The sequence below is a fragment of the Chironomus tepperi genome, unplaced genomic scaffold, assembly GCF_022539635.2.
Source record: "Chironomus tepperi strain 1889 unplaced genomic scaffold, CSIRO-AGI_Ctep_v1 contig_364, whole genome shotgun sequence".
Classification (NCBI taxonomy): domain Eukaryota; kingdom Metazoa; phylum Arthropoda; class Insecta; order Diptera; family Chironomidae; genus Chironomus; species Chironomus tepperi.
The window spans coordinates 4,272,664-4,289,792 of NW_027226486.1; the positions used below are offsets into that span (position 1 = coordinate 4,272,664).

At 33.1% G+C, this 17,129-nt stretch overlaps 1 protein-coding gene across 2 annotated transcripts in view; it reads right to left on the minus strand.

Moving 5' to 3' along the window:
• The window catches only part of Rab3 (RAS oncogene family member Rab3), a 36,700-nt gene that overhangs the window by 12,283 nt on the left and 7,288 nt on the right, over nucleotides 1-17,129 (minus strand). Inside the window, exon 1 of one of the 2 annotated variants that reach the window (XM_070646638.1) lies at nucleotides 11,466-11,670. The exons of the other annotated variant lie outside the window; for it this stretch is intronic. Within the exon in view, the coding sequence (XP_070502739.1) occupies nucleotides 11,466-11,522 (57 nt within the window). The 5' untranslated portion in view covers nucleotides 11,523-11,670. Of the gene's footprint in view, nucleotides 1-11,465; nucleotides 11,671-17,129 lie in introns of those variants that run through there. 2 annotated transcript variants of the gene reach the window in all.

A 17,129-nucleotide genomic window follows, 5' to 3' on the forward strand; every position in this document is an offset into this window, starting at 1 on the left:
TCAGTCCTCATCTCATCCTCAGTCCTCATCTCATCCTCAGTCCTCATCTCATCAGTCCTCATCTCATCCTCAGTCCTCATCTCATCCTCAGTCCTCATCTCATCCTCAGTCCTCATCTCATCCTCAGTCCTCATCTCATCCTCAGTCCTCATCTCATCCTCAGTCCTCATCTCATCCTCAGTCCTCATCTCATCCTCAGTCCTCATCTCATCCTCAGTCCTCATCTCATCCTCAGTCCTCATCTCATCCTCAGTCCTCATCTCCTCAGTCCTCATCTCATCCTCAGTCCTCATCTCATCCTCAGTCCTCATCTCATCCTCAGTCCTCATCTCATCCTCAGTCCTCATCTCATCCTCAGTCCTCATCCTCGGATATCCGTACCGTCCGTTACCATGCTTATCCAGCGGTAACAGATTTTTAACGAATTTTTTAAAAATTCAAATATTAAGACCGCAGATTATTTTTTTGTTTAGGGTAAAAACGTTTTTTTTTTAGACATTATTCATTTTTGAAAACTTTTAATGTGGATATTTCCAAAAGAATTTTTAGACTTGTCAATTCCAAGATATATAAATGTCAAAGTCAATTGTATTTTTTGATCAAAAAAATGTTATTTTTGGTCACATTTTGTCACAGTGAGCACAAATCAAAAATCAATCAAGGTCTGATAGAGAGTTGAGAAAGGTAACTTTTCAGGTACTTACGAAAACTGACCAAATCAAATTTTAAATTGCAGAAGTCCAATAGTCAAAACTGTATCATCACACCATATTGTCAATTAACATTGCAAATTAATTCATAACAGAATCTTATGATTTTCATCATGCAAGAAGTAGCAAAAAAAATTAAGCATATCATTTTACATAAGACACCATATGTGGATTATTTAAATACAATAATGTACTGTGATGTGGATATAGACAGAAGATGGTTGACATTAACTTAATGTTACAAAAAGTGACACGACAAAGTTTGTCTTTCACAAAAGATAATGTAATCTTCTCCTTGCTGCTGCTTTTTTTTTTAACATCTCAAGCATATGTGCAGGACCTTGTAATTAAATTTAATGAAGGGGCCTGAATTTCTGCTTCCATTCATCTCTTTTCTTGCTGTGTTTTTATTATGAAAATGACCTTTTTGAAATGGATAAAAACTTTTTTTCAGCAAATGCTGCAGGAACGGATGTAAAATGCTGATGCTTCATGAACCTTTAAAAATAAGTTTTACGTCATCTGATGGTGAGCATCAACATGAATTTTAAAGTCACGTGCAGTGCTAAAAGAATGACAAATTAGATTCAAATTGTTTGGATGTGAAGCTTCTGTTGTGACTTGAAAAACATTTTTTCAAGGTTTTTGGAGGAGATGTTGGAGATGCAAAAGTGGTGTGATATAGCCAGCAATAGAGTCAGTTTTAGATTGTCACTTAGAAAGACCATGGATTGCAGATAATACGACCAGGAAGGTAAGTAAGTAGAAGTGCATTGATAGCTCTCTTGGGAAGGTGCAAACATCGATAGTTGATTTTGAGTTAGAACTCTTGGGTTCGAATCCCACCATCAGCCTAGTGATTTTACAGAAGTTTGGATACTTTGGCTTCTTGAGTGTAGTAGTTTAATGACGAAAAACAAAGAATTATGCAACATGAGACGTAAGAACAAGCCATGAATAAGGTTGTTGGAAATGAGAGCTGTTAATTCACCGTGGAGGATTGTTACCGTAACAGACCCAAATGTATTGTAACTTACTGAATAATTGAAACGAGAGCTTGCATTAATACTGAACCTTACTGCTTGATTTACTTGATTTAAGGTGTTCTGAACAGCATGCTGCAGTGTAAATTGCAATTTCTCAGTCAAAATGAAGGAATAACAGATGGTTCGGTTGCCCAGACATCAACCTGACATTTTTCCAACAACACGACAACATCTTGATGCCCTAGTGGCTATGATGTACCTCTCGGATGTATTATTGAGGTTAAGAATAGAAAAAAGCACACCAAGCTAGCTACAGTCAAACCTAATAATTGCAATTACAGCCAGACTGTTTCCTTCTTCGCATTTCATGTCACATAAACTTAATTCCATCTGTAAATATTTAATCAACAGAAATGCGCTCCATATTCTACCCCATATAATCTACTTTCCTACAGTCATTGGAGTAATTTTCCTGAATGCAGGATGAGGCATCAAATAAAATATAAAGTAAATTGCAAGAGGAAGCCTTCATTCATAATAAAATATGGAATAAAAGAAGAATTGCAGCAGAATGAAGAGTTTGAGAAGGAAAATTTTTTATAATTGAAAGTCCTTGGCTTATATTTCCTTTTATTATTAATGGATGGAAATACGATGATGATTATGATGAGAATTCACAATCAGGACTTTACGTTTATGAATAATGCTTTGGTTACTGCTGTGTCTATTTACAATTTCAAAATAGGACGATTGGAGATTCGTTTGACGTAGTCATGCATAAGAAAGGATGGAAGTAAGACAGATCATAATTTCATGGTCACTTGTCATCTTGGTCATGAAACATACAGCATGAGAAAACTATTTCAATTCAGACCTAAAAAATGCATGATAGAAATAAATAGATAATAATCTTATAAATTGACCTATTTCTCAAGTTTCCAGCTATAAGTGGTTATGAACGGTATAATAATTCCCTGTTAAGTGCTTTTTCCTGAAGCTTCAATGAATATTTAAAATTTATTGTTGCTAGAAATGCGATTTTGAATCAAACAAGCATGAATGGAAGACGATTGTGAGTGGAATATGGAGTATTAAGCTCAGCAAATGAATTCTCATGTAGAAATATGCATTTTTGAGAGCTTTTGAAGCAGAAAATAACAGGATTTGTACATTTGAGTATGAATTCATGTTCGCTAGATTGTCAGAGAACTATTTGTGCGAAGGTTAATGAAGCAGAAATGTATCTAGATATAGCTGAGTTAACCTTAAATTCTGTTTACCCTTAAATGGTTGTGAATATGATGCTGACTCTTTGTATCTATGGCATATATGCTTAAGATCTGAATTAGAATTAATTATCGAAGTATATGAATCGATTAATACGGTATAGGATGGTATAGGAACTCCATTAGTACTATACAGTGTTGCACCGGGTATGGCATAGTGCAGGAGAACAGGACCGGTAGTTCGTTATAGTAGCACGATGGTATTGAACACTAGTGCATCTATAACGTACCACGGATGTACCATTGATTCGGTGTCGATATATCTCTATGTCATAAAAGGTGCACCGTTGTACCATACCAGGTGTATTTCTATACCTTACCGTATCTTTCCACAATCGAAGAATTCGACTCCAACCTTGAATACACCAAAATAAACCCGATTCTATTAAGACATCATCCCAAATATGTAACGCAAATTGACTTCCATCAATGAATCAGCAAATAAACAGTAAATTATATGATAAGAGCCACTTAAAGTAAATGTCTAAATAGATAGATATCGGTACTTAAATTTTTTTTTGGGTAATATCATTTAACTAAACACATCTGGTCTTTTACCACAAAAATACTTCCGTTGAACGCTTCCTTTAAAATTGGCAATTTTCTTCTAGCTTTAACCTTTTCTAAATAAACTCTCAAGTCTGTTTTCATTTCAATACAGTTCCTATATACAATGTAGAAGATTCTCTCTTTATGTGTCTAATGCTGATCACATGCTGAGTCTTTCCATCACATTAAACTATAATAAAGTGCCTCGAAATTGTCCGTAAATTTTATGCTCAACACAACATAATCACATTTATCACATTTATAGCGCATTATCGTTCATTCTCACTCGTTATATTATTTTAACATTCTCATACAATTGCTGCCTACAACAAGTGTAAGAAGGCATGTAACGTATTCGTTACGCTACGAGAGAGAGAGAAAAAAGGAGCTTTTGGAATGGAAATAAATTAAATGGAATGAAAATTTGCATATTTCTGTCTGGATCCTTTTTGAGCGAATAAAAATAGAATTTCTGATGTAATTAATCACAAGATTGCAAGTTAATTGGTTTAAATTCAAGAGAATCTGCTTAATGAAAGTGATGAGACTTTTGTTATTGCGATGTTTTACCTTTAATTCTAGTGAAAATCAATTTAACTTTGAAATTCTAAAATCTTTGTTTACAAAAACATCATTAAAATTTTCCATCAAGTAAGTCTATATGCTCATCATATTATCAATCATTCTTTGGTAAATAGCTCAAAATTTGGTTTTTGATTGATCCAGGCAGATCCAGGACTGATAAAATAGACGAAAATGACAAAATTCTTCATATTGTAATTTCAAAAACTTTTCTTTGTACTAAAATCAGAACTAGATTCAAATTTTGTACTTAAATTCTGCTTTTTGAAAGGAGTTTGTTGATACCCTAAATATGTATATTCATTCCAAAAGGTAATGCCAATTCTGAAATATTCAAATCCCTACCTAGATATATTGCCGATAAAAATTCAATTATTTAAAAAGGCTTTTTGTAAAAGTTCACAACCCAAAAATCATTGAATGAAAATCCTTTATAGATCTTAATTTCATTCATATTTGTGGCATGAAAGTATTTTTCATTATGCTTATAGCAACCCTTCTTCTTGGCACTTAATTGAACTATCTTGTCCTGTGGTTTATAATTTAAATTTATTTTAGAGCTTTGCCAACCATAATCTCCACAAAGTACGTCTAATGCCAACGTATTTTATAGAAATAATCAATAATTCATTCATAAAAAACATTCCACTGTCGTATTATATCATGAATGTAACCCAGAAAGACAACAAAGTCAACAAAGCTTGAGTGGGGAAAAAAAAATTTAATTAAATTTTCACATCCTCATCATCACATGTGTGGCAGTCCTTTTTTTTAACTGGTGTTAATATTATGAATGAAATGTAAACACACGAACAAACAAAAAAAGAAGTAATAGAAACAGACAAAAAAATGTTAAATGTCCTCGTGCTGTTGATCGAGGGGCTTAAGCGCATTTTTGTTCCAGCGATCAGAATTTGATTAGTACAATAAAACTCTAACAGACAAGCAGAAAATCGTATGAAAAAATAACGGCCAATTTTTTTTGAAAATTAACGGTCGGAAAAAATTCAAAATTTCAAGGGGCTAAAACTACGTGATTTTTTTGTATGGAAAACTAAAAAATCAATTATTAAAGCATTTAAGACTCTTTTAAAGCTACCAAACCAATTGATAAGGCAATAACTCAACAGTAGCAAGCTATTGCTTAAAATCAGAGGTCTCTACGATGTCTGATTGCTGAAATCTCGCGCCTCAGCCAGTCTACCAGCCACCCAGATCAAAGTGAAGTTATAAGCGTCATTTATTTTTGTCAAACGAGGATCAAGAGACACATAAGGCACAGAAAAAAAGAGAGGAAGGATGTTTTATGCTAAATTACACATTCAGATAATTTTCACATATAGACACTTATTTACTTAGGTATGTTATATATAAATTTCATTCAACACATGAACCAATAAGCGTATATAGTACGTGATATTTTTACGGCTCATAGAATCTCCAAGTGTAGCCCATCTTGTTTTTTTCGTGAGATATCTAATAAAAAGATTAATCTCACATAAATCAACGTACATTTGAAGGCGTGAGTGGAACTAATTATTGACGTAATGTCGCAAAAAGAAAAAAATTTGCTTGGTCATGCTATGTTGGAGGGAATTTCCATATTTATCCAAAAAGGGGGAAATTTAGTGGTTCGACAGTAAGGGATGATGTTGAATGCGACGCATTTTATTTGAATATTCTACAAGATTTAGTATATTTAGTACAAGATTTATAGGAAATTTTAAATTTAAGTAATTTTTAAGCATCTTACTAGCTCATAACATGCTGTATTCATAACTTTGAGCTGTAAATTAGGAAAGCATCGATGACATGACAAGCATTTATGCCTAGAAAGACTTAATTTTGAACAAAAAAAAAAAAACAAGAAAAATTCAGAATGTAAACAAAGATTTAACTTTTTGAATTTTGAGCTTTTTAAACAGTCTTTGTATCCACAGTGCTCCTCAGAGCTTCCTACATGCTAAGAGAATAAATCAGCCATTGATGCCAAAATTCCCTACTCAAACTTCACAATTTCCATTTCAAAAAACCGCTAAATTGAAATACGACAGGCATTAAAACATGGCACTTCCGACACTACTTTCAACTTCAGAAAATAAAATGTATTGAATTCCCTTGCTGATTCTTATTTAATAATCACGACACATAGTATTAAGCTTTACTAAAGCTAATTCACAATGGTCGACATTTAATGTTCAATTTAATCTTAATTAATTGTTTGACTACTTGAGCTAACCTCACTCTTTCATCATCCTTTTACTTTTGTGTATTTTATTAATAAACGATACTATGACTACGTCTATAACAGCATGCAAGCTAACCAAAATAATAAAAATAACTTGATGCGGGTAAATGAGAGTTGAATGGATGTAAAAAGTTATTGATTATTTTTTTGTTTTGGGAAAGCTTTGGAGGGAAAATTTATTTTTAATCCATAAAAAGGGGAAGATTAAAGGGCTTAAGGGGGATATTTATGTTTCAGTGCACTTCTTATAACGAAACGTCGACTTGGTGAATTTTTGTAAAATGAAATGTTTATGTGGAAGTTCTGTTAAAAAGCTAGCAGAAATGAAAAAAGCTTGATTGACGCGATATAGCTGTTGTGTATTAGCAGGGGGTGTAGTCAGGGAGGGAAAGAAAGACAGAGAGGAAGAAGGATGGGAGAGGGAGGGTTAGCGTGGTCTTGTGAAACGCAAAAACTTAGGGCCTGGGGCAAGTCCGCAACTTTTATCTCCAAATTGATGAATCTTGTCCTAAGATGGAAAAAGAAGCACCTGCAGGGTTAAGCGCACATCTCTTGAGTACCCTGTGCACTATGCACTGTGCATTAGAATCATACCCTGTGCATTAAAATCATGTCTTATGTATCATAATCATGTCCTGTGTATTAGAATCATGCCCTGTGGACTAGAATCATGAACTGTGCATTAGAATCATGCTCTGAGCATTAGAATCATGCCCTGTACATTAGAATCATGCCCATGCCCTGTGTCAGAATCCTTACAATCATCATGCTGACGTCAAGGACGAACCACCTTAACAAGCACAGATGAGGGTCTAAAAATACAATTCTTGATTGACATATTTTTGTGAACAATCCCCAACTAGATACTGCCAAAAAAAAAACTACTTTCTGTAATCCACACATCTGTTCTGTTCATTAAATCCAATCTAATCTCTCAGCCCATCAACCAGCTAAGTATTATTTTCGTCCACAACGGAACTATGATAAGATAATCCACGCAAAAAAAAAAAGAATAATTAATGTAGTTGTCACTAAAAAGCTATTAACAAACAGCAATTAGGCGTAAATGTAACGTAGACAACAGAGATAATTTATTTATCAAGTGAATATGAATAAGTAATTTTCACTTTCCCTAGGGACGTGAACTTTACATGCATGAACATAACATAAAAAATCAATAAATTTATTATTAATCATCATTAATGGAAAATTGTGGGATATTCATTAGCTACGAATGGCGAAAAATGCTTTTTGTTTCGGGACTTACTAATACATCATAACATAAAAATATTGTACAAGTCGTGCTAATCCTTTAATACTTCATTCATTTTTGAAATGTAAAAAGCTTCAACATGAAATTTATTTTTTTTTCTCTTTTTTTCCAGGTCATGAAATGTTTATCGTGTGCTGTTTGCGAGCGAAATTTGTTTGCTTTTCTAATTTTTTGTATTTTGGATGGATTGGATGCTGAGTGGATGAATTTATGAAAGGTTTTTTTGGAGGAGAAAAAGCTTTAAAGCTTTAAGATGGATGTGAATAGAATGGAAATAGAATTAATAGACAATAAAGCTTGATTAAAGTAACTAAATGGAACTTGTGACGATTTCTTTAACTAATCAAAGCTGGTGGAAAAAATGGTCCAAATCGTCACAATCAACCTGGACCAACTGTATGGAATGCATGGGGACTGTACGCATGGATGCATGGGTATGTAGGCACGATATAGTGTTGTACCGTTGATTTTGGACAAATATTCCACTCTGTCATACCAGGCATACCATTGTACCGTACCAACGTTCTAAAATTACAACCCTCTTGCCTCCTAAGCATCAGTTTCGACGTCTAACTGGCATTCCTTCATTTACTTTCCTGCCATTATATTCCTGTTGGTTTTGTAGCACTAGGACAGATTTAACCTTGTGAAGGGAAGCGCTACATAATTTTGATACGATTTTTCCTTAAGGGACCGTTCAATTATTCTGAAACGCTCATAGAAGAAGCGGTGGGTGCTGCGGAAATTTTGTACGACACCAGTGAAATCATGGTAAGGAAGTGCTGAAGGAGGCATAAGTCTCGAAATGCCAACGAACCCTTAAAAGGAATCAACCCCTTGGACTAACACTGCAAATTCATTTTAAAGCAATTCATCATTTCATAAAAGAAAATTCATAAAAAATTCAATGCTGCATCTCAAACGAATTTTTTACACGAGATTAACTTGTCATGAATGCTGCAACTCAACTTGCCTCCTTTCAAATAAATTTTGATTTCAGCAAACTTTCCTTCTTATTGTATTCAAATCACGAATTCATTCATTTTTAGCCAATAAATTTCAAATTATTTTTATCATGAAATTTGCAGAGGACTGCTATGTACATATCCAATGCGACGTTATTTGTCGTGCGATTATTAATGGGTTTTTTTTTCGACTGTCATGAGCAACAACAGAAAAAAGTCCAATAAATTTTATATTAAAATGTTTATTTTTTTCGACACAGGTACGATTCCATCGCTTGTCACTTTACGTCTGCATTTATTTTCTCAAATAACAATTTACACAAAAGGACATAAATGTAAATAAATTGCAGTTGACGACAATTTGTTTTTGCTGTGTTTGGTTGGATTAAACAGTTTCGATTTATATTCAGCATGTCAATTTCTCCTAGAGGATTAAAAAATTTTCACAGACATTAAATCGCGTTAAATTTATGGAGTCACAGAAAGTAAACAGCAAGAATAAAAATCTCTGTTTGCTGGTCAAATAGATTTATGAATGGCTTTTTGCAGCTTTTTTTGAGCTTATTGTGGTAATGATGATAAATGGGGTTGTTGTCTGCTCGGTGTGGACTATTGTTCTTGCTGGATGACATTTTTCAAAAATTATGTTTGGTTAGGCCGGACTCTTTGGAGATGCAGTGTACTAAAATTTGAGTAATCTGACGTGATTCGGCAGTAATAAAGTAAAGGATCTGTGTCTTTAATGAAATAGTAGTGAGGATTGCTTTGGATCCTTGCTTTATTGAGAACACTCTACATAATGGAATGTGAGATTGACCTTTGGTGGGAATTGAACTCAAATCCTCATAAAAGAGGGCACTACATGTATTTGGTCGGTTGCCTAACCACTCGGCCACAAAGGCCTTACTCTCGAATTGATAGATTCGCGTACATATGGATAGATACTACAGATCTAATTCTGCATCGACATAGTTATAGAAAGCACAAGAGCCTGATTCGCAGCCAGAATAGAATCAGAGCAGCGTAAACATGTATTCGGATTTAAAATTAAAATTTGACTTTCCCACGCAGCTGTTTCGACCTTTTTGTCTCCTCATACAATCCAGTGAGTCGAAGTGACATACAATCCAGCGAAGGTTTCAAGCTTAAAATTTCACACTCTAGACTGCACTGAGTTTCCCTCAAACTTAATAATTGCACGAAACTTCAAACAATCTCAAAATCAAAATTAATTTCCACTATTTTTTCATGATTAATTTCCAAACAAACTTTTCAAGGCAGTGCAAAAATTTTGGCCATAAAAACAATCACAATCATCTACACCCCATCAAATTTATAACCTTGTTTTATTGCCTCAATCAAGTCTATTTTTATATTTTACCAGAATACCAAAATTAATGAATTTCTCGCAATTGGCACAGAAAAAAAAAACTTTTTTTTTTGACATTGTCTATAGAAATTTATGGGATATAATTAGCTCATTATATCGTTACATTTACAGATATTGTTCAATAAAAATTTATTATTAATTGTGTGGGATCCCGATGGCATAAGTGAGATAATTTTTGGGCTTTTGATGGAATTTTAGTGGAGTTTTGGACCACTTTTTTGTGGTTTGATATAATAAAAGAGTCAAACTTTGTTAATGTTTTAATTGAGGTCAGATGTTTTGTTTGAAAGCTTCAATAATTAAATGAATTTGTTATAACGTTCATTTGGGATTTGAATAATATTTGTTGTGCTTAGTTGGAAACCCCTTTTTCATGTAAAATATTCAGTCTGTTTTTGAACTCTGATGAATAAACATTTCATTTATTTTTAAATCTGTGAGGAAGTAATTTTAATTAAACTATATTTCCAACATAGGAATTGGTTTTATCTTTTCACAACTCCTCGGAACGGACTTTTTTATTTTTGTAAATAATTAGAAAAAAATAATCAAATTTTTTAGTACATTTTAGAAAATTGGAATTTTAAGTACTTTTTGAATATCCTACAAGATCATAACATATTAAACACTAAACTTTGAGCTGTTTATTAACTAAAGATTGATAATATGACAAGCAATTATGTCTAGAAAATCTTAATTTTAAAAAACTAAAATTTTAAACAAAAGATTTGAATTTTGTTCAATTTTGAATCTGTTTTACCGAACAAAATAGGTTTTGAGAGTTGAGAATAGGTAAAATCTATCAGGATAATTGGATATTCTGTAGAACTTTTAATGAAAAATGTTGTTTTTCATCATTAGTTCAAAGCTAAAATATTCTGAATTCTAAATCGTCTCAATGTTTACATTCTAATGAAGTCTAGATTGATATCAAAATGAATGAAAATCTATCTGCAAATGTGATTCCAACAAAATAATTCCACATAATGAATTCATTGGAAAACATTCATTCATCCTTTAATGTAGTGCTTTTTCACAGAAATTCATAAGCTCATCGAGCAAATATTTCAATGAATATTTCACTGAAAATCTTCTTCATTCTTTGATTTCAAATCTAAGATTGCTGTCTGAAATTCCATTCAAGGTGTTAATGTTCATGTGTCAGTCATGTTTCATCACTTATATCACGTTTTTATCTCTTTCATTTTGAATAATTCATAAATTTAAAGTCCATAAATTTTGCTTTGCGCACAATTGTTCATATTTTACATGCTAAGCATATCCACCCAAAATTACTTTTCTTTGTTATCACATTCAACACATATGCAGTGTGTCTTTATATTGTCATTTAATGACATTGAAAATCACAATAATCGGAGCAATAAAAGAAGAAAAATTTTGATGAAAAGTTTAAGATAAGGCGCAGGACAGTAAAAGTTAGATTGAAGGTGTTTTAAGAACCAAATAAAACTTTACTTGATGAAATCCCGTGAACACACTTGTTGTTTTCACTTCATTTCCGTAATTATACATTTTAGTTGCATTAGGTCTATAAATAATCCACAAAATTATTTTCTACTGGATCTTAAATCAATTTCACATTAATCTACAACTGTTTGTACAAAAGTTCAGTCCAAAACTAAACAATTCACGCTCAGATAATTTTTAACCAAGCACACAACACAACACACGACACTAAAATGAGCTCTGAGATTTCGTACTGAATGAAATTTTCATTTCCAACTTTATTACTGGAAAGGTGAAGTAATTATGAAAAAAAGGGAGAAAAATTTACTGAGCAATGTTGGGAAATATTTTCTTTCGTTTCTCCATTTTCAGTGTGTGCCGCAGGCATATGACAATCAGGCTATTATATTACTTTGTTGCTACTACAACAGACATATGCGGAGTTCTCTCTGCTTTTTTTCATTATCTTTCTTTTTTCTACTCGGTTGGTTTGCTGCTTCGTTTATGTTAAAAAATTTATATGAAATTTGTAAATTTAATGGAGTTATACGGGTATGACGGTGAGTATAGATAGTGGATAGTAAAGGAATTTAAGGTGCATTTGACGCATTTGTTATGGTGAATTGAATATAGTGAATTGTGTATTTTATGGGAATCTCTAAAGTTACAGGAAGTTGCATACTTATAAGGTTGTCGGAACCAAATCGTGTCGGAACTGTTCGGAACCGAATCGTGTCGGAACTCTTCGGAACCGAATCGTGTCGGAACTAATCGGAACCGAAACCGTGTCGGAACTGAAACCGAATTGTGTCGGAACTTTCGGAACGAATCGTGTTGGAACTTTTGGAACTGAACCGTGTCGGAAGTTCGTTTTCGGAACCGAATCGTGTCGGAACTAATCGGAACCGAATCGACTAAGAACTGTTCGGAAACGTATCGTGTTGGAACTCTTCGGAAACGTATCGTGTCGGACCTCTTCGGAACCAAATCGTGTCGGAACTGTTCGGAACCGAATCGTATCTAAACAAACAAAGATTTCCATGAGAATGCTCAGCTAAATTGATTGGGGTATGATTATATCTGGTCTGATGTCAGTCTGGTGTATAATCAAATTTTATAAAATCCAATCCAGCTTGTCACATCGTGTGCCTTTCAGAAAATTGTCGATATAACAAGAATTCACACAGCATCTACAATATTACAGCTCGTACAAGGCACACTCTAACCTCAACAGCATCTGAATATCTTTATTTGCTGCAGATGTTCAATAAATAATTTGTTATTTCAATATTCTGCGAGTATAAAAAAACAGCCCCAACTGTTTTTTTATGTTGCCCACTTTATCGACATGATCTGGATTCCCTTTAGAATCTATAATTAAAGACATCTTGTTTGCAGCATGTTTTTTAAGGTTATTTTCTATCAACATCCGCAATTTATTGTCAAAACTTTACAGCACATCAACCAATTAGCCACAGAAAAAAAGCTATTGGAAGTAAATCTTCCATCTGATTTTGACACCATTGAACTAAAAATACCAAAACAAGTAAACAGCAACGTCGATAGAAAAACAAAATTGGAAGTTATGGCATATTTCCTTATAATGGTAAATAATGAGCTACGATGGAATTTCTCATAATAAAAATAAATTAGACATGAAGTCTGCATAAATGTTCATTATTTAGTGATGTAAGAAATTATTGATTTTATTAATCTGACTATCTATTATCTCCAAGAATAAGAAATAAACACAAGAACATCCAAATTCACAATGGAATCAGCAATATCCATAAATAATGAAAATTCTTCCATTCAATGAAGTCAAAATTCCTTTTTCTTGTGGATGTACAGCATTGTCTTCGCTGTTCTAGAAATTGGTCCATATCTGGATTGTTATTATCTTCAATCCATTTACACATAGTGCTACATGGTCAGTTGTATTAATTTTCTATTGATACAAGCGATAAAAATAAAATTGGAATTGGATGTTTTACGATCTATTTTTTGTTGTTGTTCAGTGAGCAGTTGTGGAAGTTTTCTATTTGTGAAATATGTTAAGGATGTACCTTATAAGCTTTATGGTTTAAGAAAAATGGATAAAATCATGTGTGTGGTTAGGTATTGAACTTTAATCAGAACTTAGTGGTTGAAATTTGTGGTGACATAAAGCTTTACAGCTATGACCTGATTCTATTGTATCTGTTTTTTGGGGTGCTATGAACTTTTTGGATACATAATTTTAGTGAGTCATGGGGTAAACCACAATAGATTTTTATTAATTTCCATATATTGGTTGTTACGGACAGTTACGGAAGGTTGAATTGTTGGAAGCTTAAGTGTTGTAGACAGTTCTGGGTTTAAGGAATAGATTGAATGGCAACTGTTGTTGGTCTTTTAACGATATATCGTGTACTGAACGGAAGTGCATATAGTCGACACTTTGCCATATAGTCAAGTAACCCTCGATAGCTCAATAGTAGAAGCATTCGATCAGAAATTAAAGGACGTGGGTTCAAGTCCCAATAATGAGAAATTGCATGCCATATTGGTTATTCTATTCTATATATAAAATCCAGCTCCAGAATGGTCTGACTATGACTTGATGCCGTCCTCGATTTAAATTGACGAAATAAACTGAATTTAGGATCGATTACCCGACTTGTGGTATACATTAGTACTCTAACCCTATCCTTCCCACAATCTAACTTCCAAACATCCAAAACAAAAGCAGTTTCCAAACATTTACACGACATTCGATAACAGCATTGTCACTTAAATATCGATTTTTATGGCAAGTTAAACCCCATGTCTTTCACAGAAGACATAAGAATACATCTACAATAAAGGCTTACATCTTCTTCTAATTTTCTCACAAAAAAAGCCTTTTGTTGCCAATTTTTCCCCTTTAAAATCTTCTTATGAATAGAAAAGCAGGCAATTCATCTGAATATAATTATCGCATCGAATAATGGCACAATGGCATTAGCTTAAAGCAACAAAAAGTCACTTTTTGTGTAAAAATTTAATTTTTTTAACATTGATAATGGAATTTTATGTTGATAGATTTATGCTTACATACATAAAATTTTATGTAAAGTCATGAACAACCCAACAATGGAAAGTTAAACGAAATTTCTTTCTATTTTCATTATATAAGCAGCTACATTACACATTTTTTTTACAGATATGTAAAAATAGGAAACGACTCTGTGTGTTAACCCGTGTGTAGGTGGAATGGAAAAAAAAAATCAATCGCATTCACATGCTAAAAGAGTGGGTCAAAAAAGAGGGAAAAAGAATCCACAGGTAAAAAATTGTGTTTGTTCTGCTTTCCGTATTCAATCTTGTCACAAAGCAAAGGTTAATCATGTGTGGAGTGGGGATTTTTTGGTTTGGGAGATTTTCAACTGGATGTATCTCAACATACAGTTTTTGAATAGAAATGCTGAATGAATTTTGAAAAATCTCACAAAAGGTTACTTTAACTACTACGATTTAATTAAAATCCAGCGGAGTCGTCTTGCTAGTGTCTTCTGAGCGACTACCAAGCGCCAATCGTGAGGATCTTACCTCTAACAAACAGTGGGGTATTAACATAGTACAAATCCTTGTCATATCGACAGCACTCTATAGATTGAAAAATTCAGTCTCTGATGGGAATCGAATCTTTGTACTCACAAATGAGTGATACAGATCCAGTCTGTTGTCTAAGCACTCGGTCACAGAGGCCTTCCTCTTATATCGACAGATTTACCTATAAACGACTCGATACCCTAGATTCAACTCCACTCAGACATCACAAGTATGAATCTCTAGTTAGGACAGAGTAAATAACGACCTGAAGTGCCATCATCCTGGATATGACTATATAAAAATTTCATTTTATTTTTGCATGATAACAAAAGCATTTCAAAACTCTAATTGCTGTCACAAAGAACTCTAACTTAATTTTATTGACATCTTATACCTTCCAGCATTAAAAAATATAAAAAGTTATGGAATTGACAGTCATTTAAAATTCAAAAAGCTAATCAATATATTCATCGTAATTTTTCCCAGGTCTCATCTTTTATCTATGTAGCAAAAAAGTTACTGATCTTGACAGAAAATCAATGCAAAACTTTATAAAAGTTAAAGTTCAAAAGCTGTATGAAAACTTTATTACAGCACTACTAATATTTACAGAGTACAAAAAACTTGAAACTGTAATGTAAATGAAATATTTTCAAAGTAAATAGATGATGACGGAATCTGGGAGTAAATCGTTAAGGTATGATGTAGCAAGCAACAAAGAAAATTGAAGGAAGAGCAAGCATAAAAAGAGAAACTTTCAAGATGAGAAAGGAACGAAACAACACAAAAAACAAGAATGGAACGATCAAATTAAAGAAAGTTTAAAAGTTATAAGCTATAGAAAATGAGAGACAGGAACAGCGCATTAATAAAGAATGGATTGAAAGCAGTAAGGGAAAATTTTCTTGTTGACCTAAATTAAATTTAATTTAAGACATATCAATGGAAGTGCTCTTGAAAATTTAATATTCAGGAATAATTTAGTGTGTTTTTCATTCTCAGGGATGTTGACTGAACTTGAATAGTTTATTGTTCTTTTGACTACATCTGTCATCGTCATTCTGATCTCTTATTTTAAAGTTAATTTAGATTTGTTTATAAACTTTGGCTTTGAACTATTTTGAACTTAATTTTTTGAATTTTGAACTTCCGTTAATTATCCAAAAAGCATTTATTGACTTAAAGTCAATTGAATCACAAAAAACATAGCATAAAACCTAAAACTACATCAAAACAACAAGAAGAATCAACATGATTCATCCAAAACCATAACAACATATCAAACTTAACTGCAATGCAGATCGTACAGTGCAATTCAATTTAATGCTTTACTTTGCCTTAAAGCTTTCCAAAAATCTTAAATCTTGCTTTTCGTGACCATTTTAAAGTCATTTAAACATGTTTTCTCGCTCGGGTAAACAATTTCAAGCAATATTGTTGACTATAGCATAAGATACTTTATCATCATTGCTGTAAGACAGTTGTGGACAACCTTTGTGGCACGGAACACTTGAGTGCACCCAAAATGTCTGGAAATGCCATGAACTGTATGTGCTTTGCGGATTTAAGACAAGCTTACCACTAAGGTGTCCCAAGAGCCCCCAAAGGTTCCCCACCACTGCTTCCAGACTTTCATTCATAGCAACACTTAAGATTTTCTGCTATAATTCCTTCCACTTAATACTCAACATCTTAACATTCCTTTATTATGTCTGAGATGTTTCAACGCCTCTCCATTTCCATCATTCTTAATGTCTCTCTAAAGGAAATAAAGGATTCTTTACCAAGAATTTTCTATTCACGCATACAATTAATGTATAAGTCAGCAATAGCGTGTAACCTCCTTCATTCTTGGCTTGAAGTGAATGGAACCGAAATTTGATGAAGGATCCTTTGATAGATGATTTGGCAACCGAGAATTTAGTCAGAATTCTGAATTAAGCCTTGATTCCGAAAAGGAATGACTTGATTCGGTTTAAATCCAACACAATGCCATAGACACGTCAGGTCTCGGATTTTTGATCAATTAACCGACTTGCATTACCAAGAACGTCTTCTTGATACTTAAAACAATCTTCCAGTTCATTGACATCCTCATGT